This window comes from Eleutherodactylus coqui, chromosome 10 (assembly GCF_035609145.1).
Source record: "Eleutherodactylus coqui strain aEleCoq1 chromosome 10, aEleCoq1.hap1, whole genome shotgun sequence".
Lineage (NCBI taxonomy): Eukaryota > Metazoa > Chordata > Amphibia > Anura > Eleutherodactylidae > Eleutherodactylus > Eleutherodactylus coqui.
In genome coordinates, this window is record NC_089846.1 from 29,060,201 (window position 1) to 29,084,178 (window position 23,978).

Consider the following 23,978-nt stretch of genomic DNA (forward strand, 5'->3'; position numbering starts at 1 on the left):
CCTTATTATGGTTTACTCGTCACTTTCAATCCTCCCATTATCTTCGTATAAATCCATTTGTTTCAAATTCGGCAAAAAAAAAAAAAAAAGGGGGGGGGGGGAACCATAATAAAATGTAAAAAAAAAAAGGAAACAACGAGGAGGGGTTACTTTTAATATTTCAATCCTCCTCGCCTCCTACTGTCCCCGTCCAGACCCTATCCTATGTCTTATATTCCATTCCGGTCTGTTCCGTTATCCGGCCCTCTTGATTTTTAGTCTTCCCAGAAAGTCTCTAGCATCCTCTATTAGGTACCAGATTGAATATTGAATGGGAGTCACTATTTTTCTGATTTCTTGGTCAGTGTAGTGTGACTGGAGAAAAAGCTTTCATTTAAAAAAAATAAAAATGTTTTTGCTGCTTTCTCTTTGTCTCCACTTGTTCCATGCGTATTTAAGTTGGGCTACCAGCTCTGATACTCCTGGGATTGTTTGCAGAAGCCAAAGTTTGAGCAGAAGTCTTCACTACTAGAATGATGTGGATGAATCTAGGAATTTTAGAGGAGTAGATCCGTCTGGCCCTGTTCTCTCGTCATTGTGGAATATTACAGTTTGTATCTCCCTCGGTATTACCATTTTCCATTGATCCTATATATACCTTATGATATTCTTCCAAAAATTCTATTGCACCTGAGCACAACTCGATATGCCATGAAGCAGATCTGTGGCTGGTGTGCCACATTTTGGGCACTGTGTGATGCGCTCTGGGAATGAAGGAGATGCTAGTATATCAAAGCCGTATATGGCATGATGCATAATACTGAAGGTGGTTTCCCTCCAGGTCTCACTGATCAAGCAGGCTCTGATTTTGGACCAACCCTTCAGGGTCTTTTCTACCACATCCGTGTCTTGTGTCATTTTTTCCCCACCTGGAAAATATTGTGTTTTTCGATTTTCAGGACTTTGTTTTTTATTGCCCTTTGTAGCATAGAGAATGAGAATCTTCCTATTGGTTGTGCGATTATGGAATCAAAGTCCGTTTTGTCCGCCTCTACTGAGATCTCTAAGCCTAACCTTGCAAAACCAAAGTGCCTGCGCAATCTGTAGGAATTGTGTCTGGTAGGTTATACTTTGTCTTGAGCTCGGATGGATTAACCCTTTGCAATTCAATTTATATCCTGGTTTCCTAGGGGGCTTACTCTTTTTCTGCCATTATACAATCCGCTGGCTAAAGCCAGTACTGCATGAGGTGACACGTTGGATAGGCTCTGACAGCAGAGAGGCTGGCAATATACAGTAAGAGAACCCCGACGGACGTCTTCCAACATTGGAGCTGTACAGTCCTAAATCATAATGTCTTCAGGCGTCAGACAGTGGATTGGAAAGGGTTAAGCCATCTGCTTTCTCTCTCGTGCATGAAGTGCTGGGCTACCGCTAAAACTTTTTCTTGCCACTCTTTAAAGACTCTGTCATCATGACCTCTGGGGAATTCTGGGCGGCCTATCAACGGCATAGACTTGGACAACAAGTAGGGAAGTCCAAAGAGTTTCCTTGCTCCCTTCCTTCCATGTCACTATCAAATGTGTTCTTTTTTATAACATATAGCTGAGCTGGCAATGTATTCTGAAAATGTGCATTTTACACTAATGCAGTTACTGATCTATTTTATCTATGAGGACTTGGGAATTCTTTAAAAAGGTAACATCCATTTGAGGTGGCATTATGATCTGAGTATAAGTGACTGGCTCATCTGTACCCTCTTACAGCCATCCACTTGCATGGTCTATTTAAAAAGGTTATTAATATTTTCTCTTTTTTGTGTCTCTTCTCTTTTTTCTTTTGTCCCTTACTACATGGTTTAGGGATATAAGATGAAGTTCCAGAATGGGATCACCCCTTTCAGGGCGGGTGCTCCGTATTGTTAGACACCAGAGGACACTATAGGGCATCTCTCAAGGCCCTCTCCTTGTCCACGCATATTTTTTTTCTGGTCTCCTGCTCCTGGATAGATTTAATAAAAGTTATGTTTTATTTTGATAACAGGCAGCTGTGACTTCTGCGATTTATTTATTGATAAAATTCATCAATGTCATTGGATCTTGAAAAGACAATTCACACCAAGAGGGGTTGTCTCAAGTAGTCAACGCTTGACCATACCCATTTATTCAGTCATACAGATTGCGTAGAGGAAGTGTCCCCCTGCTCTGGGACCCCTCTATGAACCAGAATGGAAACAGCACCTGTTCTGACCAACCGGACTTGTTTGAATGGCCATCATCAAATACGACATATTCCCCTGCAGCTGTAGCATCAGACAAAATATTACTCAGACATGGTTTGGATTTGATGGTTGCTTTTTGAGTTTCCATATAGATAGGCTGACAATGTTCAATGATAACTCCCCAACCCATATCATATTAACGAATGTTATAATAAGGAAACAAAAAAATTTTAAAAAATTGACACAATGTCAAATCTCACCACTTAGATCAGGTTCTATTGGAGAATATAGAATTGCCATCCTCATACTATGGCATTCTGGAAGCACTCTAATACGGCATAAATGGTACTTGACCTGTTGTACTGCTTGAGCAAACAAGGACCTTTCATTAGCTGTGTGCATGGAAGACGGCTGCGTCTGACGAGACCAGATCTCATCTGCATAATAATTTTACGCATTCACTGAAACAATGAAGAGAATCTGTCACGCCAGGAAATGTCGCTCGTTTTCAGTGGGTTAACCTACGGATGTGTGATGCTATGGAAGATAATTACACAATATAAATACTACTAGCATCATCGAGGCTGCAGGGAATCAATCTAAAACTCTCCATGTCCAACTTGCTTTATTTCTGTATCTCTCCTGTGCCAAGGGGAACAATTACAATAAGGCTGGGTTCACACAGGGCAGATTTGCCGCGGATTGCCGTTGCATATCCGCACTGCGGCAAAACCGCTGCGTTTGCAGTGCAATGCAGCACAAATGAGATTTGCCAAAAAGCTGTTCTCACAGGACGGATTTTTTCCGCACAGCCGCAGTACGGAAATGCAGCTGCGTCGCGGTCTTAAAAGATGCAGCATTCTCATTCTTTGGTCTTTTCCGCAGCGCCTTTTTGTCCATAGACCTCTATGGACGCAGCCAAAACCGCACCAAATACACGACAAAAAGTAAAAAAAGTGCTGCGGAAAAAAACGCTTGCGGATTTTTCCGCACGAAAATCTGCAGCAAAATCCGCAAGCCCAAATTAACCTTTGAAGTGGTTTTGCTGCAGAAGCAGTTCTTCTGTGTCAAAACCACAATGGAAAAACCGCGACAAATCAGCCCTATGTGAACCCAGCCTAAGGATTACACAGTTGATTAAGGTTGAAAATAAACTCCATGAAGTCCAACCAATAATCATACAGTAGCAATATAGAGGAAGGCAATAAAATGCTAACACAAAAAAAAAAACAAAAAAAAACACACACACAAAGAGGATGCTAAGGCTGAATGCAGGTCGGATTCTGCATGCAGAATCAGACCCTTCCTGCGGCCGGCATCTGCATGTTCCTGCTGTTTCTTCTGTACTGAGGATGGTCCGCATGGCGAGCCATCGGACAGCCCAGTAGATTTTTTATTATACATTATACATATATACACACTTTTTTTTTTTAAATAGTCTGCTTTTCCAGCTTCATTGCCTAGCTAAGATGCAGAATCTGCGACCCTTCCCTATAGGGCTGGGCTATATCAAAAGGCTTCCATTGATTTCAATCTAAGCCATCCGCGCTGGGATAGAACATGCTGCGATTTTCCCTCCGCAAGCAATTGATTTCCGCTTGTGGACATGGAAAAGTGATTTTGCATAGTATCTATATAGGCAGTATTTGCTGCAGAATCCAAAGGCGGACACCCGCTCCGGATTCCGCATATGCGCACAGGTACATTAGGGCTCAACTAACTAATATTAGAGGGAAAACCTTCCTTTCTGACTCTGAATATAGCACAGTAAATCCCTGGTTTAACATCCCATCTTCAATATACCGTATATACTAGAGTATAGGCCGAGGCACCAAGTTTTACTCCGCAAAACTGGGAACACTTATTGACTCGAGTATAAGCCTAGGGTGGGGTTTATACTCGAGTAAGGTCCGTGCACCGTTGCTTTCAATGGCACTGCCGCTGCTGTCAGCAGCCCCATTGAAGGCAATGGCCTGCATACAGTGCTTTTCAAGGAAGGGCTTTAAATATAACTTCACTGCACTGCTGAAAGACCAGCGGCTGGATGCGCCTGAGCCCCAACAGCGGTGGAGAGATTGGTATTTTTTTTTATTTTTTACACGTTAGTGATGATTTTCAGGGAAGGGCTTACATTTAAAAGCCCTTCCCCGAAAATCACTGCACGCAGCCTATTGCTTTTTTTGTGGCCGTCGGCAGCAGCGACGGTGGGACTTTTTCAGCATAAAAATGTGCTGAAAAAGTCGGCTTATACTCGAGTATACATGGTAACTAGTATATATAATTGTACATATTTTCACTTTTAAAGAAAGACATCCATACACCTCATTAATGTGTACAACAAATCAACCATAACAATGTGTGGCAGAGTCTCCCCTATGCAAATAGGGGAGATGGAACAATACCTCTGCAGCGCCACCTATTGGAAGGCGGCTTCCTGCAAGTCAATGTTAAGGCTGGTTTTAAGCGGGCTGGTGATAGCTCAAACGACAGTTTGAGTGACAGCTTTGAGCGATCATTTTGCATAAAAATTAAATGGTATTTAAGTAGCTACTCAGCTACTTAAATACCAATTCGTTATGCAAATGAAGCCTTCTCTGAATGCAGTTAATAGCCCGAGGCTATTATTTGTGCTCAGGTCCTTTGTTCTCCTCAGGGAAACAATGCTATCAACACTACCCCGTGGATAACTACAGATAAAAGTGAAGGACGATTTTTAGGTTAGCTTGAATTTAACGATCAGCTAACAGTACCCGAAAAGCGGACGATGGGCGCACATTTACACGCACCGATTATCGCTAAAACGATCGCCGATTAGCGATTTTTTAGAGATCATAGGCTGGTGTAAATGGGCCTTAAGACTCTCTGTACAAGCCTTGTAACCATAACTGGGAATTGAAAGCCAAGCCTGAATCCACACACAGACAACTGTTTCAGGGTGTTCACCCCTCAGTGTGTAGTAGGTTTCTGGCTTGGTTAGTGAGAGGCCTGTGATGTGGGTAAGGAATGCCATCTTTTCTTCTTAGGAAGAGCATCAAAAAGGTGAGTGAGACTTATAAGGCCATTCATGCTCCTCTGTGTAATACGCGAATAAGGGAGATGGAATTATTTGCATATTACCCAGAGGAGCAGGAATGGCATACAAGTCTCCTCTCACTCACTTTTTGGGTGCTCTTCCTAAGGAGAAAGGATAGTGTTCCTGACACAGAGTCCCATAGTCTCACTGCTCTTACAGTAAAGAATCCTGTCTCTAATGGTGAACCCTTTTTTTGCTCTAGGCCTAGATAATGCCACCTTGTTATGGACACAGGCTAAGCTATAAAAAGATTAAAAATCTCTATGTACTTGTCCTTTCACATACATGTAAATTAGATTCCCTCTTCGTTGCTTTTTTCCTAAATTAAAAAGCCCCAAATTAGATAACCTGTCCTGGTAGTGCAATACACCTATTCCTTTAACCGTTAGCCACCAGCCCATTTTGGTATATCCCTGAGAGCTGGTCCATATATTTTTCTTTCTTGTCCTGACTCTTCTGGCATACATCAGGCCTATTTTAAGGCTGATTTAGAAAAAAGATTTTTGCTCAGAAATCGCTCAAAGCCGTCTTTTGAGCGAGAATCGTTGCATCTAACTGCACTGACATCGTGCAGTTTTCGTGAGTCGCTGAAAGACCATGATGAGCCTTATCAGGAGTTCACAACAGGATACAGCTGATAATATTGTTTCAGCTGTATCCCGCTCCGTGAACACAACCGGGGTATAAAGAACACAGCGCTCCAGCTGTGTTCTGCATACTCCACACGGAGTGCACAGCTGTATACCAGGTGGGCGCTCGGTGAACAGCCGGGGCATGAGCACAGCGCTACGACTGTGTTCTGCATACCCAGCTCGGAGCGCTCAGCTATATAACAGCTGAGCGCTCTGAGCAGAGAACAGCTGGATGCAGAAGACAAGCGGCCTTGCTTGTCTTTTGCATACCCCACTGGGAGCGCAAAGTGATCGCTCAACGATTATCACTCACAAGTCGCTCAAAAGACATCTTTTGAGCGTTAATCGTTGTGTCTAAACCAGGCTTTAGACTAAGGACACGTTCAGAGCATATGTTGCAGCATTCCCTGGAGTATACAGCACAGTATACAAAAAAAATTGAGTGAACATAGTTTTACATGCAGTCCCATAGAAAACAACTGATAACACATTGGGATATTACGTTGAATTGTGCCAAGTGAGAAACTCAGGCTGAATTCAGACAGCCATATGCCATTTACGCTCGAGCATCTTGAGCCCAACTCGCATCAGACAGTGCATAGTTCATTCTCGCCCACGGCACAAATGAGAAGAGGACATGCAGAGAATTTTCACACAGACAGTCCATGTGAAGAAGCGCATGTGTCTATAGTCTCACAAGCTATAATGGGTCTGTGTTCTGGCAGGTCGAAAATACCGCCTTCTGATTAGAGCATAAAGCCGTTATACATGTATGGCAGGTGATATTGGGATTCGCCAGAAATCTAATGTGTAGGGCAGAGGCAACAAGGATTAACCCTGTCCAATCCACTGTCTGACCTCTAAAGACATTATGATTTAAGGCTGTACACCTCCGATGTTTGAAGACATCCGACGGGGTTCTCTTACTATATATTGCCAGCCTCTCTGCTGTCGGAGCCTATCCAACGTGTCACTTCATGCAGTACTGGCTTTAGCCAGCATATAGCGCCATTGTATAACGGCAGAAAAAAAAAAAAGCGTAAGCCCCCTAGAAAAACCAGGATACAAATTGGATTGGAAAGGGTTAAAGCTTTTTGATCTTCATTAGAGATGAGCGAGCGTACTCGCTAAGGCAAACTACTCGAGCAAGTAGTGCCTTACGCGAGTACCTGCCCACTCGTCTCTAAAGATTCGGGTGCCGGTGGGGGGAGAGCAGTGAGTTGCAGGAGGGAGCAAGGGGGAGAGAGTGAGAGAGAGAGAGATCTCCCCCCCCCCCCCCCCCCCATTCCTCCCCGCTCTCCCCCGCCGGCACCCGAATCTTTTGAGACAAGCGGGCAGGTACTCGCATAAGGCACTACTCGCTCGAGTAGTTTGTCTTAAGGAGTACGCTCGCTCATCTCTAATCTTGGTCTGATCCTTTTTTCCCCTGAGCTCAGTCTGTGGTTTACACCCCTGTCCCCATGAGATTAAATATGCATGTATATCGGGGAAGTAAAGATAGATGGCCTTTAGGCCGGGCTCACAGAATGGATTTGAATAGTGGATTTTGCCATCGCCGTCTGCGCTGAAGATCCACGGTAAAACATAGGAATTGAAAGCCATGCATTTTCCTTCACACTCACGGGTACGAATTGTGTATTCCACGAGTGGAAGAAAAATCACGGCATGCTCTACTTTAAACACAAATTCCATGTGGACTCCCTCAATAGCTGCCTTTGGACGCGAGCAATCCACAGCCCATGTGCCATTAAAATCTCGTACAGGTGACGGAAGCACCCAAAACTAGGTAGAAGAAAAGATAGAGAAACTAGAAGGCTGGCTGAAGGGGAGAAAGATCTACCACGCGGATGCTACGTTGTGCATATGCATACTTCCACACGCATTCGCCATGTTTCGCCATCGTTCCCAATTATTGTCCAATAAAGGATCTCAGGTCTTCCGCTGCGAAAAGCCGCAAGCATAGTCCGGCCCGTTCGTATGAGGCGGGCCTTAGTCAAAGGAATCTGAGCACAGGTAGCTTTAGGTCTGTTATATTAACTAGTATATATAAAAAACGTAAAATATTTTCACTTTAAAAAAAAACCAAAAAACACAAAAACAAAAAAGGTAAATATACTGAATATGTATAATATTTTTGACTTGTTCTTTAATGTGAGTAATCTTTGTGGCTGAATTGGGACCGGTATATATACTGTGACGTGGTAAGTCAGCTTCTTCCCAAGATCAAGGTCCTTGGCAAATTTTCTGCAGTGAATATGGTGAAAGTGTGTAGCGACAGAGGGCACACCGAATGTGGTGGCTATTGTCAGTGCGCCATGCAGCCAACATTGTTTACCCGCTACTTGTGCTATGGTTGGTTGCCATTCAAATTCCTATGGCAAATGCTACATCCTTCCTCCTGTATAGTACAGTAGGGCATGAGTGTGCGCTCCAACCCCGTGCCTAAAATTATCCCCAACCTACTGGAGGCCTTAGCTATTTTAGGCATCCTCCCATTACGGCATACAACACACTTGTAATGTGCCCAAGTTGCGCCCAAGAGCCATTTGTGTTCTGTCCAACCTATAGACGGCCCGCATTTACATGTCCTAATTCTTGTCTGCGATATGGACAACAATAGGACATGCAATTAATTTTTTTTTGATACACATGAAGAAAAGAGTACATAGATCCACAAGTTATAAATGTGCGGTCTGTGAATTAACCAGAACAGCACACCAAGCCAAATATGCTCGTGTGCAGGAGGCCTAAGCAATTCCGTACGCCCTGTTGTATACGCCTAATCAGTAGTTTGTGTGCCGCTTGTTCCTGGCTATTCTGGCTTGTCCATCCCCGACCTGGGCCACGTTTAGTGGACTCCGCTCTCTGCCAGCTGTCTGCCCCAACTTGGACTGCTTTTTAAATTGTACCCGTTCTGCCTGTCCTTAACCAAGTCTCATATATCGCCACTGTCACAGACTACTTTTGCAGGTAATGACCTGAGGACCCTGCAGCAAAGACCAGGTCTCAACTGGAGGGTGAACAGGGTACCCCATGTTAGCCCAAAGCCAAATGAGTGCGTGGCAAAGCGAATTCACATCCGCTCGCTGACAGATGTGCTAGAAATCCTAGATATCACCCCTTACACGTGAAGCCTAAAATACTTGAAGATCCACAGCATAAATTGACATGCGGTGGATTTATAGTTGGCACCACATGGCAATTTTAAGCATATTTTTTCTGTTCAATGTAGAGAACTACACAGATGCGTTCATAAATAAATAGTTTATTTGCTTGGGATTTTGGTGCAGATTTGCAAAGATTTCACCCTTTCCATCGAATTCAAATTGAAGATGTGAAATCTGCTGCAGATCTGCACCAAAATACGCAGCAAATCCGCAACACGTAAAAATACCTTAACCATCCTCTTGGCTGTAGATTTTCAAGCTGCGGCGTGCTAATATACCCTCACGGCTATTGCAATCGCTGTATCATGTCACCCTCTACTGAACCTAAACCGTCATGCAAATGTGAAAAATATTTCCAACACCCCATGAATTTTTCCATGCGGTGTCTCTTTAACGGGAGCAAAATCTGCATCCTTCAAAGCAACAATGTGTAACTGTGTTTGAAATACGTTTTTTCAGCCGAGATGCATTTAATTCAATTCAATCTCTGAAATGCTCCCTCTGTGCGAGTCGTAGAAAGCTGCGATCATTTAATAGACATCTGCAGGAAAGCCGTTCGCCTGAGTCATGGGATGTGGTCGGGCTAAATCAACTAGGACAGGAAAATTACTGGCTGCTTGGAGCAAGATAACCTCGGCCCACAATGCGGACTAATGGATTCCCAATGAAAGCATAGCCGGTTCCCTCAGCTGAGAGAATGACACCAACCTCAGACCATTGAAGAGCTGCTTAGACTTATCCAGTAAGTAGCAGAAATCGTTGACCGTCTTCCTCTCCACCTGGGGGATGTCCTCGTCATTGGCCACAGACATTGCTCCGGCTTGTAATATTCTTTACCCTAAAAAGAGGCAAGAGCTGCGTTAAATCACCATCAACATACCGTCTTATACACTACACCATTACTGAGACCTCCACAGGAAATAGGGGTCCGTCATACTCCAATTCTGCATCAGATCAACCCTTCCAACCTCTACTTGGCAGTGCTGCCAAACAGGGGTGCCCTAACCTCAAACTCTGCAGCAATGCTTCATGCACTGAGGGTTTAACCTCTTTGCGCTATATGACTTACTTTAACTTCCTAGGTACGCGGGGTTAACATGGGGCAGGCTTGAAAATCGAGCCAGCTCCATACACGGCCGATAGTGGCCGTCTGACAGCTGACACTAAGCCTCAGTACATGTCAGCTGTTAAAAGGTTTGTCCAGTTGTAAACCATTGATGGCTTATTCTGAAAATAGGTCATCAATAGTAGATTAGAGGGGATCCATAGCCCGATACCAATGGCTGAAGATCTGTTCTCTGGTCCGCTGTGCTCATGCACGGATCTGATTTCTGCAGGAAGCAGACAGCCCTGTTCTTACTGCAGTGGCTAGGCTTGGTATTGCAGGATAAGTTCCCTTTGAAATTAATGAGTGCAATACCAAGGCTGGCCATTGCAATGAGGACAGAACTATGGGCTTCCTACAGAAGTCATATCAGTGCATGAGTGCACCAGCTCAGTAGTTGATCAGCAGGGGCTCCAAGCAATAGACCTCTGCTGGCCAAATATTCATGATCTGTCCTGAGACTAAGCAATCAGTAGTTTAAAACGGGACAAACCCTTTAAACCTTTAGGCTGCTTTCAAACAGCTGGCATGATCACACAAGATTTGTGCGTTGCAAGACATACAAATCTCACACAAATAGGAACCCCATTCTTTGGAAAGGTGTCCTTTATGGGAGCGATTCTTTACCCGCATCACGGTGCGAGAAAAAAAAAGATAAATTGCGGCCTGTCTTATCTTTTGCAGAAATATCATATACTGTAATACTGCACTATCATACTGTAGTATTGCAGTATATGGTATAACCAAAAACGATTGCAAGTTCAAGTTCCTCTAAGTGTAAAAAAGTCTATTGTGGGGAAAAAAAAAAAAAAAAGTTTTAAAAAAATGGAATATATAAATTTTTTTGTTATATAAACAACCTAAAGCACAATTGCTATAATCTGTAAAAGACCAATCTCTCAAAATAATGCATTTATCCCACACAGGGAACGTCATCAGCAAAAACCCACACAACTCAAGAATTGTGCTTTTTTTTTTTGGTCACCCCAAGAAAAAAAAATGTAATAAAAAGTGATGAAAAAGTCGTTCCCAGCCCCATCCAAAAATTTTTTTTTTTTTTTTTAAAGTTATCTTTAAGTTATGGTGATCAGAAATACTGGCAGAACTTTTAGTACAGCAAAAATTACCCGAACAAACTTCGTATCCGACACACACAATAATGTAATTGTCAGTGCACTGTAAAAACAGCCCCCCCCCCCAAAAAAAAACACCTTGAATTCCCCCAAAGATCTGCTGCTGCATGCTTGGTTCAGGAGAATCGTAGACATGTGGGTGCTATATCCAGTATATGGACTACTGCACACAATACAGTACATCCTGAGGGTGGCTTTACGTAAGACAACCATTGTTTGATTAGCCACTTGAAATAGTCGCTGACACGCATGAACAACTATGTGTGTGCTTTTATTACACAGAGCGATGATCGTTTCCCGGTTCAATTTAGCAATTGATGAATTAATTTGCACTGGCAGAAATACCGTTATACTAGTTTGGGGGTGGGGGGGATGGAGTGAGGTTGTTTGAGGGTGTGCATTGAGATTCAACCCCTCCCCAATGCACACTAATTAGTTGGAGTCCACTGAACAAATGTTAATAGATTGGCGCGGTCTCCAAGTCAATACTTGTTGCGTTGACTCTCACTGGACCAAAACCAGCCGGAGACTGTAGCAGCGGGCATTCTTTAATAGACCAGCAAGGATTGTTCTGTTGAGGACCACTTGCACATATTTTTGTATTTCTGGGAACCGATGTGTTAAATGGGAGAGAAATAAGGCTTTAACACAAAAAGGTAGAAGCCAAACAGCGTTCAGTGGGAGGCACATACTAAACAAGTGCGCACCTCCGTGCAAAGTTGTTGGCTAGTTGACGATTCCGGGCTTACACCGGGTGATAATAAGCAGCAACTATTGTTCAAGTGAGCTGAAACTAAGCAACTAGTTGGTAGCGAATGAATCTTTGCTCATCACCCGGTTAGTGGCTGTGCTTACACGGAACGGTCGCTTACATTCATTGACCATAGGAATCGATATCTGTCAATAGCGGTTTCATGTAAAGCTACTCCAACCCCCCCCCCCCCCCCAGGGTAACCACCTATGGAAGAAATGGCGTCCATAAGTGGGAAGACCCCGATCATGATTTTTGAAGACCTAAACATTTACTGAGTTTACCAATTAGCATTAGCTGCTCCGTGCACGAGGGGACTACAGGGGCAAATCCTCGCTAGGAGTCATTTCTGCAGCAATCAAAAAAAAAAAAAAAAAGAAGAAGTCTGGGGTGAGTAAAGAGTTAAACTGGAAGCTGCGTTTTAACACCTCTCGGAGCTGATGTACCGCGGTGCCAATCTCTGGAGTGCTGCTCTGTGATGAGAACGGTGGGCGTGAGATGCGAAATTGAGACTACTAGTGGATTCTAACACGTCTGATACCTCGCACAATTAGACTCTCACGGCCGACACTTCAATAATATCACTTACAGGAAAAATAGCGGGGAGACGTTTCCTAATATCAAAACCGGAGCAAGTAAGCAGGGGGTTCTGTGCATATAGTCTGTATTCACATTAGACCGCCACGATGGCAAGCTCTTGCTCGGCCAGGGTTATGAAAGTCTTGGGGTCGTACATATGGCAGAAAGAGCACAGGCATGAAAAATGTATCAAAATGTGTCTTTGTAGCTGAATTGGAAACCAGGAGATTGGCAATACATTGCACAGTGCTACGGCTCCTACGCATCCAACGCCTCTTTCTATCGGTAGTCTCTGCAGATTTGATGGGGGGGGGGGGGGGGGGGGGGGCAGGGGGGGGGCATACAGCATTGTTCATCCTGTTAATTGGAAAGAAAGCCATGAGAACAAGGGAGTCACTGGATCTTGTGTATCTGGACTTCTCCAAAGCATGCGATACGGTGCTCAATGTGCCCATTGATATGTGTGGAGATCCCACTCTCCACGCACACCAGCGGATTTTACCTGCGGCCGCTATAAAAAAAATTAAAAAAAAAAAAAAAAAAAAAAAAAAAAAAATCGCATCATACTCTATTTTTAGAGCGCGTATGCAGGAACGGTTTCTTTGGAAGTCAATGGAAGCCGCCCCTCCCGTGGCACTTCTGCAATGAGCATTGCAGAAGTGTCGCGGATCTGCGACATCGCCCATGCGACAGCGTCCAAAACACTGCACGTGTGCCGGTGGCACATCCGCATACAGAAATTAGACGACTTCTGACAGGTACGCAGCCAGCAGGCCTAAGTTGGGGTCAGAAAAGTGGCACATTAGGTTTAACACTAAATGAAAGGTTCTGCTCATGGGCAGAGAAAATACATGTCATCATTACACACTAAATGGGAAACCACTGGGAACACTGACATGGAAAAGGACTTGGGGATTTTAATAAACTGTAAACTCAACTGGAGCAACCAGTGTCAGGCAGCTGCTGCCAAGGCAGATAGGATCATGGGATGCATCAGAAGAGGTCTAGGGACCATGACGAGAACATTGTTCTTCCTCTTTACAAGTCACTGGTCAGACCACACATGGAATATTGTGTGCAGTTTGGGGCACCAATACTCAAGAAGGACATATGAGAGCTTGAGCGGGTACAAAGGCGGGTAACTTAAAAAAAAAAAGTGGAAAGGGTGGACTACAATACCCAGAGAGGTTATGAAAATTGGGGTTATGTAGTTTAAAGAAAAAAAAAAAAAGAAAAGACACCTAACAGATGACCTAATAATACCTATACAAATATATGGGGGGGGGGGGACACAGAGGTCTCCCCCGTGATCTGTTTATACCCAGGACTGACTGTAACAAGGGGGCGCCCTCTAGAGGAAGGTTTTTGGTTTTTTTACTGTAAGAGCAGTGAGTCTGTGGAACTCTCTGCCTGAGGACGTTGTGATGGAGAACTCGATAAGAGTACAAGAGGGGCTGGACTCCTTTCTCGATACAATATAACAAGTTATAGTCACCTATTACTTCGGAAGGGTCGGTGATCCGGGGATTATTCTGATTACCAGATGAGAGTCAAGAAGGAATTTTTTTCCTTTTTATAGAGAAAATTGGCTTCTATCTGCTTGTTTTGTTTTACCGTCACAGGTCACCTCAAAAATGATCAAACACATTAATACATTACCCTCAAAGTAATAACTTCTTGACTGATTAATCTGTGCCCAAAATTATATATATCCACACACACACACATATATACACCATATACACATATATATACACACATATATATATATATACACACACACACACACACACACACACACACATATACATATATATACACACACATATACACACACGCGCCTTTTCCTTCTCTCACCTTGCACAATGACGCATCATGACAGCTTTAATACAGCAAATATACACAAGATTTAATGTGGGGGATCCGCGGTGTACAGCCAATAACTGCCCAAAGCAAAAGACACTCAACGGGGGGGGGGGGGGGGAATAAGCTGAACTGGATAGACATATGTCTTTTTTCAGCCCTACATACTATGCTACTATGCTAACCTGATGGGGTCAGTGGGGACCCTTGGGCTCCCATGGTATGCATTGTATGATAAATCCAGCAGGGCTCTATGGCTTGTTATAAATGGGCTACATCACTAGCATGAGCATAGCCTAATTCACACTCAACACTGCAAACAAGCATTTGTTTTCACAGCAAATTGCATTTTTTGCGATATATTTTTCTCTATTTGACACTTTTTTGGATAGTACAGTGTCCCCCAGCTCAGCCCAGCTGTAGATTTGGTGTGTTCTTCTAGAATTTCTGTGTAGGATTATCTTTGAGAAAACAAACGCCAGAAAAATCGTGCGTGTAAGAAATGTACAAAGGAGGAAAAAAAAAAAAAATAGAAAAAGTGTTTTGTTCTTTTTTTTTGCATGCTTTCTTCTAGGGGTTAAAAACGACAAAAAAAAACACAACTGTGAAAGAAGCCATAAAAGGGTTGTCAGACTATTAATCTTTAGGATAAACCATCAATAGCAGATGCCTGCCATTTGGAACCTCCAGTAGTCAGTCAGCTGTTCAGTGGGCTAGTAAACTCCTGCACAGGAAGCAGACAGCTCTGTCTCAATGCAGTGGTCAGGCTTGGTATTGCGGGACATTCAATTCAATTGGAACTTTGCTTGCAATACCAAGCTGAGCCACTGCAGTGGAAACTGAGCTGTCTACTTCCCGCAAAAATCAACTGTGTACGAACGCACTGCCTCACAGAACAGCTGATCAGTAGGGGTCTCAGGTGGCGGAACCCCTCTGATCTTCTATTAATGGCCTGTCCTGTGGGTGGTCCATCAATAATTTAAGACTTAACAATCCCGTTAAAAGGGTCTCTGCCAGTTGCTGCAGGCCAAAAACTAAAAGGTTATGGGCTCACAAGAACAAAGTCATTGGACCTGGAGATTTGACTCCTTCGGCGTTGCCCGACTGTCCACTTACAAGGTTACTGCTGCATGAACCGCTGGTTGAGCATTAATCTTATACGCACATTCTCTAATGTACTTGGTGACTAGGAACATTAAAACATGGCGTAGATTTGAAACAAACGGCAAGCAGAGGCTGTAAATCTGTCCTGATCAAGTCGAACTGATAGACGCACGGACGCTATAATTTTGCTAATGTCTCCCTTATTGACATAGGAGTGTGCCGTTTCGATGCGTGAAAAAAAGGACCACGTTTACTGCAGCTTTGCCTGTAGCATGCGCATTGGTGGAGTATTTATTTTTTTTTTTTTTTTTACATCCATTAGTTTCAGATGTGAGCTGGTTCATTTTCGCTGTATTACTTGAGAAATCATACCGTTTGCGGCTGCGCTTCGGCCAAAACAGTCCAGACCCTCAGGGCTCCTGTCGGCGGACGATCTTGCATTGCCTTACTCGCGGTAATAATCCGGCCGCGAGTAACGAAGTGCACGCCAATGGTTAAAACCCGCGTTCGAAACTCAGTCAAAGCCAGGAATTCCTGCTGCAGGTTTGCCGCTAGCACATTTATATCACCGCCCCGTGCTGAATGTACATTACTACAAAGCAGAAAACACCAGACAACAATGCAGTTATTGATCTGCTGCTACCAGATAGGAACCCACTGGAGAATTGCATGAATGGTAGTTGCAGTGCTGGAACGGACCCGTTACTACAGCGTCCACATCCGGTCAGACACTATTGTATAATTATATAGCAACTTAAAAAAAAAGTGAAGCTTGAGAATGGCGCTACTTTAAAAATGCCCATAGCAGCAAGTTCCTAATAGGTCGCTATCTCAGCCACTTCTTATACAAGTAAAAGGGTATTAAAGCAGAGTTCATACCAGAGTTTTCATTTCGGTTTCGTGGTAGGAACAACTTTTCGTTGCATTGTAGTCAATGAGAGACGATAAAACTGGAAAGCCGTTTATCATTTTTAGTTTGCCTTCTTTAGCATACACACCACATGGTGGGCATCTGCGTCGTGGTGGTTCTTCAATGAGTAGTGGTCAGCACTGTTGACTTGTATTGCCGGGGTCCTAGGTTCAAATCTCGAAGAAATCAATTAAAACCCCCCAATAAATGTAACTTTTGGTGAGATTTGAACCTAGGACATCAGCACAGCAAGGCAGCAATTCTAATAACTGAGCCACCACCCTTGTATATTCAAATCCAGAGGAGGAAGAGAAAAATTTAAAAAAAAAATAAAATAAAATACATAGAGAACATAAAAACCTAATACAGACATTATCCTGTCACTTTTGAACCTACAATTCCAGTACTGCAAGGCAACAGTGCTAATGACTGAGCCACCACACTTGCTCTTTCATCTCCAGAGGAGGAGGACAACAAGCATAAACAAGGAACATAAAGATTTTGGGTAAGATATGAATCTAGAACTCCAGCATTGCAAGGCAAAAGTGCCAATGACTAAGTCAAAATGCTTTTTTGTCCTCCTCCAGAGGAGAAGGAGAATAAGAAAGTGATGGAGAAGGAGGAGGAAAATAATTTCTTCATCATCATCATAATCTCTTCTGGAGGAGAAGCAGGAAGAGGAAGCAGCTTGACGCCTCAGTGGCTAGAACAGCCGACTTCTAGCATTGGGGTTCTAGATTCATGTCAGACTATGGACAACACCTACATGGAGATTGTATGTTCTCATGCATTTATTCTTTTACTTCGCCTTTTCTTGAAAGGGAAGGAGAAAATAAAGCATGGTTGGTCAGTGGTTGGCACTGCTGCCTTGCAGGGATGGAGTCCCAGGTTCAAATCTGACCGAGGATAATGTCTGCATTGGCGTTCTACATTCTTTTTTTGTTTATTCTTCTTGCTCTTTTCCTACTCTGGAGATGAAAGAACAAGTGTGGTGTCTTAGTTGTTGGACTCCTGCAAGGCAACAGTGCCAGGTTCAAATCTGACCAAGGATGACGACTGCATTGGGTTTTTCAAAGTTGATGCTGTCTTTGAAGAGATTTGAACCCCAACATTGCAAGGCACATTTAACAGGTGCCACCACCACCGTCTTCAGTTCAGAAAAACATCTGTAAGCGAAAAGCATGTAAAAACGGACCAAATGTTTTTGAATTCCCATTTTTTTAATAAAGCTGGATCTGTCAAAAAACAAAAACAAAAACCTGCTAATCTGAACAAGTCCTACTTGACAGGCATTCCTCCTACACCATGTAGGCTGCATTCAGAAAAGAGACTGTAAAGAAGCAGTCCCCGTCTTCTTGCTCCCACTTGTAAGACTTTATTTACACGAGTGAGTGCGATGTAAGAAAACGCTAATCCGCAATTTCCAGGCTTCTGCAATGCATTTGTTATAAACATGCGATTTGCATCGCTACACTATGCCTATCTCAGATGCATGGAGGGGAAAAAAAAAAGGGGGCATGTTATTCCAATATCCGAAGTCGGAAAAAATGCATTGCAATCACCTGCAAATCACACGACAATCACACATGAGTGCAATGCACATTTTTCACACTCCCATAAAAAAGAATGCACGATTCTCACAGCAGAATCACCCATAAATAGGACAGGCTGCGCTCTCATTTCGTACTATGGCTGCATTTACATTGCTAGATACACAGAATTCATGTGAAAAGCACCTTTTTTTTTTTATAATTGGTTAGTTTACATGAGCGAGATCTCCAATTTTTAGGCGATTCCATGGTGAGAATCGCACACTTTCCTACGGGAGAAATGAAAAAAAAGTGCATCGCAATTACGTGCAAATTGTTTGGCATGCAAGTGTGATGCAGTTTTTTTCCCCCATTTCAGCTATTGGCACGTGATTTTTTTTTTCTTTCATGTGAGATAAAAGCATAGTACACCGATGTGACTCGTGCGTTAACGAGGAAACATTGCAAAAGCCTGAAAATCAGATTTATGACTGCGATATAGGTCCAAAAATCACATATATGCATGTGATGAGCTAATGTAGCTTTGAACAAAACTCGTGCGCTATTTTCGGGCTTTAACCCCTTGAGTGGCAGGTTTCCTACCACCCTGTCGTGCCCACCAGGGCAGGTTATTTAAAATGGTCTAATCATTGAATTTCAACTAGTTTTGCAGTTGTGTCTCAAGAGCCATAACTTTTTCATTTTTCCATTGACATGGCCATATGAGGGCTTGTTTTTTGCGGGACAAGTTGTGATTTTTTAAACAGGGGGGAGGAAAAAAAGAAATGGGGAAAAAAGAAAAAAAGGGGCCATGTCATTAAGGGGTTAAATAATGTATTAACTTCCTTCTCTGGGTCATTACGACGCACATGGATACCACATGTGTGATTGTATTTTTGATTTTTTACAAAGTAAAGGGAGACAAGTGTTTTTTTATTTTTTTAATAATTTTTTTCCTTTTTTTTTTTTTTAAATTTTTTTTTTTTGTCCCTTTAGGGGACTTCCACGGGGACCCATCAGGACCCCTGATCACATTCCGGGGGTCCGATGGTGACAGCCCTTTACATGCTGCAGTGACAACCCTTTACATGCTGCAGTCACAGACTTCAGCATGTAAAGGGTTAACACAGCAGAGATCGGGGGTTTTCTCTGATCTCTGCTGTAAGAGCTAGTACCTAGCTGTCCTCTGACAGCTAACAACCAGCTCTCCCTGCCACAGAGACCATCGGCTTGCTTCTGACAAGCCGATGGTCTCTATGGCAACCTGTAAACAAACCAGTACAGGAGATTGCCGACATATCGGCAATATCTTCTGCTGGTTTTTCAAAGCCCTTGCTTTGTTCTCTGTGGGTCTGTGCAGGCAGAGCACAATGTTACAGCTTGTGGCATTGTGCTCTGCAGCTCCCATAGTGATACATAGCCCGGAAATCTTCCGGGCTATGTTGCTATGAGCAGTGGAGCTCGTCCCGGAAAATTTCCGGGCGTGCCACTCAAGGGGTTAATAGTAATAAATTTACTAAAAGTTTAGGCAGCGCCCTCCTTTGGTAAACCGCACAAATTTTCTTTTAGCTTAGAGCAAAACCATTAATGCGTACATGACGTGTAAATTAATCAAAAACTAGCAAAAACATGTTGATAGATTCTCCTCAAAGTAATAACTTTTTGAATGATGAATCTGTAACTAAAATTATTATAAATATTATAAATATTATATATATATATATATATATATATATATATATATATATATATATATATATATATATATATATATATATATATATATATATATATATATATGCGCCTTTTCTTCTCTCACCTTGCACAACGACGCATTAGGTCAGCTTTAATGCAGCAAACATACACTAGATTTAATGCCGGGGATCCGCGGTGTCCAGCCTGGCAGCTCAGAAGTTCCCCAAAAACAAGCCGCTGTAAGATTTTGTAAAAAACCATGACAATTAAAACCACAAATCACCTTCCTGTGGCACAAAGGAAAATTAGGCCATAAATCCTACCGTGTACTCCGGTACCCTGTGCAGCCAGCCGCGTGACCGGAGGCATTTTATTGAAAAATGTCCAGAAGCTAAAGATTAAATCTGCTCCAAACTAAGGCATTACAAGGCAAGTGCTTAAGAAACAGTGATGCGCCTACTAGTCATGATTACACTGCCATAATACGGCGCTGTCAGGACCATTTCACGTGCCTAGTTGGCTTTTGTGTGGCCCAGGAGAAAAAAAAACAAAACACAGGGATCACGTAAGTGATAACTTTTATCGGTGGCGGTCCACCCAGTGATCAAGACGGTGTCTGCGAGAATGGAGTGGAGGTTGTGCATGAGTGAAGAAAAGGCACGAATGCACAGCCTCCTCAACGTGAAAGGACTGTCCAAACCCCTGTTCTCGCCACTGGAGGGTCCCAGTGGTTGGACTCCACCGATCATAATGTTATTCCTTACCCATAGACAGGCACTATGGTCTTTAGGGGGGTAAAGCTGGCCATATGCATTATATTTACATTGGTCGAACTCAACCAATAGTCTGACCTTCTAAAGTATGTGGGGACCTCCTGAGTCCACTTATGGCAGGTGTTAGAGGAGATAAGCATGGGGCTGTTGAATTTCATGGATTTCAACATGCCTGATCGTTAGTTGTTAATACCTATCCTAATCCCTCCTACGCTATATGGAGCCAAATAAATTAATGTTCCATGAATACAAAAGTTGCAATGTTAACAGTTATACCTAACAAAATACATAGATTGAGAAGATACCATAAACACATTGACCACCACCAACCATAACCAGATAGCAGACCGGGGTTTCTCAATAAATAAAAGCATCTGACCCATAAGGAAGGAGAGGGATGGGAGGAGAAAATTATCCCCAAGTGTGTTGGGAGAGCCAACCCAGCTTCATCAGGACAGAAGCAAGGTCCATAGTGTGCATAAAAAAAAAGAAAAGGAAATTCCTAGAAGTTGTCGTTTTGCTGTAAAACTCAGCATGCAGTTCCATCTCAGGCAGATATACAAATGATTAGAGTTGTAGAGTGATTAGGTGAACAGTCTTGCCACCTCAGGCCCTAAAAATGGCTCCCCCCTTGGCCTATAAAAGGCTCTCGGAGGCTCCTTGTGTGTAGTGACCTTTTCTTCTGCTTGTGTAGAGCTTGTTGACCGCTAGACGCCTCTACGACGCAGAGAGGAGATTTTACCCCGTTACCAGAGTCTGAGAGGGGCGTGTTATTAGGATGTGAGAAGCTGGATGGTCGTATCGCTGCCAACTGACTGTTAGGAGCTGTTGGGACCAGTGGATGTATGGGGGCACACAAGGTGACCAGGCTCAGGACACCCCCAACAGACCACCAGTAGACCGAATAGTCCGATTGTCCCTCAAGCAGAAGCAGCTTCAAATTTTTCATTGTCTGCCATCCAGAGACAGGTGGCGCCATCGTTACACCCATGTCTTTTGGAATCATTTCTGGCTGCTTGGCTTTAGAACATTCGGTCTCACTGCGCCCATTACATGTACGGCCTCTGACATCCACTGTCACCTTTGTTAGCAATGGTGTTGTGTGCAACGAAACTGGATACTACAGAGTGGAACCAGGTTGTATTCAGCTACAAAGACAGGTTTAGTTTGGGCACTGATGATAGCCGTGTTCATGTCTGAAGATCTATGAGTGATCCTGCCTTTGCTGTGGAGCGGCACACTGCCCCCTGCTGGTGTTATGGTCTGGGGGGCTATGGCATATGACAGTCACCCCTAGTGGTGGTACGAGGGACAATGACAGCTCAGCGATATGTTCAGGACATCCTCCAGCCATGTGTTCCTCTCGTGGCGGCTTCCAAAAGGCATCTTCCAGAAGGATAATGCTCTGCTGCACACACAAGGGGGTCTGTAAAAATGCAGCGCAAGACATTGGTGTCCTATTGACTTGTCTGAACACAGGTTGTTCTTTAGCATGCATGGACTATAAAAGCAGTAGACCCCAGTGGGCAAAAAAAAATGGATCACTGAGCCATGGAAAACCATCACCTGGTCAGATGAATCCAGATTTCTGTTGCGCCGTGCTGATGGAAGGTCAGAATTTGGCACAAGCAGCATGAATCGATGAACCCCTCCTGTCAGTTCAGACTGTGGAGGTGGAGTAATGATGTGGGGAATGTTTTCTCTGTACAATCCAGGCCCTCTGGATGGACGAATTACTGCAGTTTGGAAGGACATAAAGGTACAATGTGCTACTAGGTGGGCGTCTAATAAAGGCCATTGAGTGTAGGATAATTAATGCCATGTATGTATAAAACTGGATTGAAGCAGCCGGTCTAACTACAGGTTTACGTCAATTTTTCATAGAATTCAGTAAAACCAAACACAATTTTTGGAGCTGCAGGAGAAGCCATTTTTCCCTGACACATGCATGTATTCATCAGTTTCTTAGAAATGTTATTTTGCAGTAGTTTTCCCATTCCAAATAGAGCCAGCGGGTTTCATTTTAATAGCAAGATTTTGCAGCATGCAGTTTGAAGAGCTTTATGAGAACAGCAAGTGACTGCTATAGCCTCGCTGCCCGGACATTGCAGATTTACTAAAAAGGTCAAATAATGGAAGCCTCAGGACACCCATCTGTTAACTTGCCATTCTTTTCCACAATCAATAAAAAAAATGTGAGTAGTCAAAAGAAGAAAAAAAAATAATGTAAAACTAGCCGTGGGCGACAGGCTGAGTCCTACTGCAGAGGTACAGCAATAAATACTAAACAACACGATTTACCGCATGAATTCTTAGTCCTAGTAAATGTACTTTTTGGCTACACAGATTGACAGGTTTCCAAATGGAGACTTATGGAATGGGTAGGAACCACTAATGCTCTGAGAAGTCCTACGAAGTGCATGGCCCAAAAATGGAGTAATTAACCAGAGCCAGCATGGGGCTGTAACAAAAAAGTCATGCCAGACTAATCTAATTTCCTTCTATGACAGAATCACCGACTGGGTTGATCAGGGAAATGCAGTGGATATAGTAGATGACCAAATATGGGACTGACGAGGCAACTGTTAGGTGGATTCACAACTGGCTGAGTGATTGTACTCAGAGTGGTCCTAAATGGCTGCACATCCAAGTGGAAGAATGTATCAAGTGGGGTACCACAAGGCTCTGTCCTAGGCCCAGTTTCAAGCTGCAGTAGGTTTCCTGCTGCAAACCCCAAAGAATGACATTGCAGGCCGCCTACAGACCCCCGGTCTCACTTTTAGCCATGTAGGATGTCAACTTTACGGGTCTAATCAAAACGGACATTCCCAGATAAGCATATAGTTATATAGGGTGATTGCTGTGCGAGCGTAAACAGATATCTCAATCACGTCTTTTTAGCCACAAGCCGGTAACTGAATACAGCGGCACGTTTCAGCGCCGTTTGCGTTGGTCTCCTTGAAGTGAATATGAGCTACAGAAACCGCGCCGTTTATATAGCACTCATTCATTTGAATAAAAGCTGCGCAAATAGCGCTGCATTGATGCGCTCGGGTGTTTCCAACAGAGGGCCGGATTTTACCATCTCTGCCTTGAAAAGATGATATGAGAAGCCTTTTAACCGTTTTCAATCCAATTTGTATCCTGTTTTCCTAGAGGGCTTACTCTCTTTCTGCCGTTATACAACAGCGCTATCTGCTGGCTAAAGCCAGTACTGCATGAGGTGACACGTTGGATAGGCTCTGACAGCAGAGAGGCTGGCAATATACAGTAAGAGAACCCCGACGGACGTCTTCCAACATCGGAGCTTAAATCATAATGTCTTTAGACGTCAGACAGTGGATTGGAAAGGGTTAAAAGACATTTTCCGAGACGCTTCTCTTCAACTAGTCTAAAATGTACTTATGATAAACTTAGCAATTTACATACATATTGATTAAGTTACCAGTACTATGATCGCACTG

The 23,978-nt window shown here is 43.4% G+C and overlaps 1 protein-coding gene across 2 annotated transcripts in view; it reads right to left on the minus strand.

The window, feature by feature from the left end:
- SCAI (suppressor of cancer cell invasion) overlaps nucleotides 1-23,978 on the minus strand; it is a 165,033-nt gene that overhangs the window by 87,814 nt on the left and 53,241 nt on the right. For both annotated transcript variants that reach the window (XM_066580748.1, XM_066580749.1), the window contains exon 2: nucleotides 9,781-9,910. In XM_066580748.1, the coding sequence (XP_066436845.1) occupies nucleotides 9,781-9,884 (104 nt within the window). In that variant the 5' untranslated portion in view covers nucleotides 9,885-9,910. The remainder of the gene's footprint in view (nucleotides 1-9,780; nucleotides 9,911-23,978) is intronic.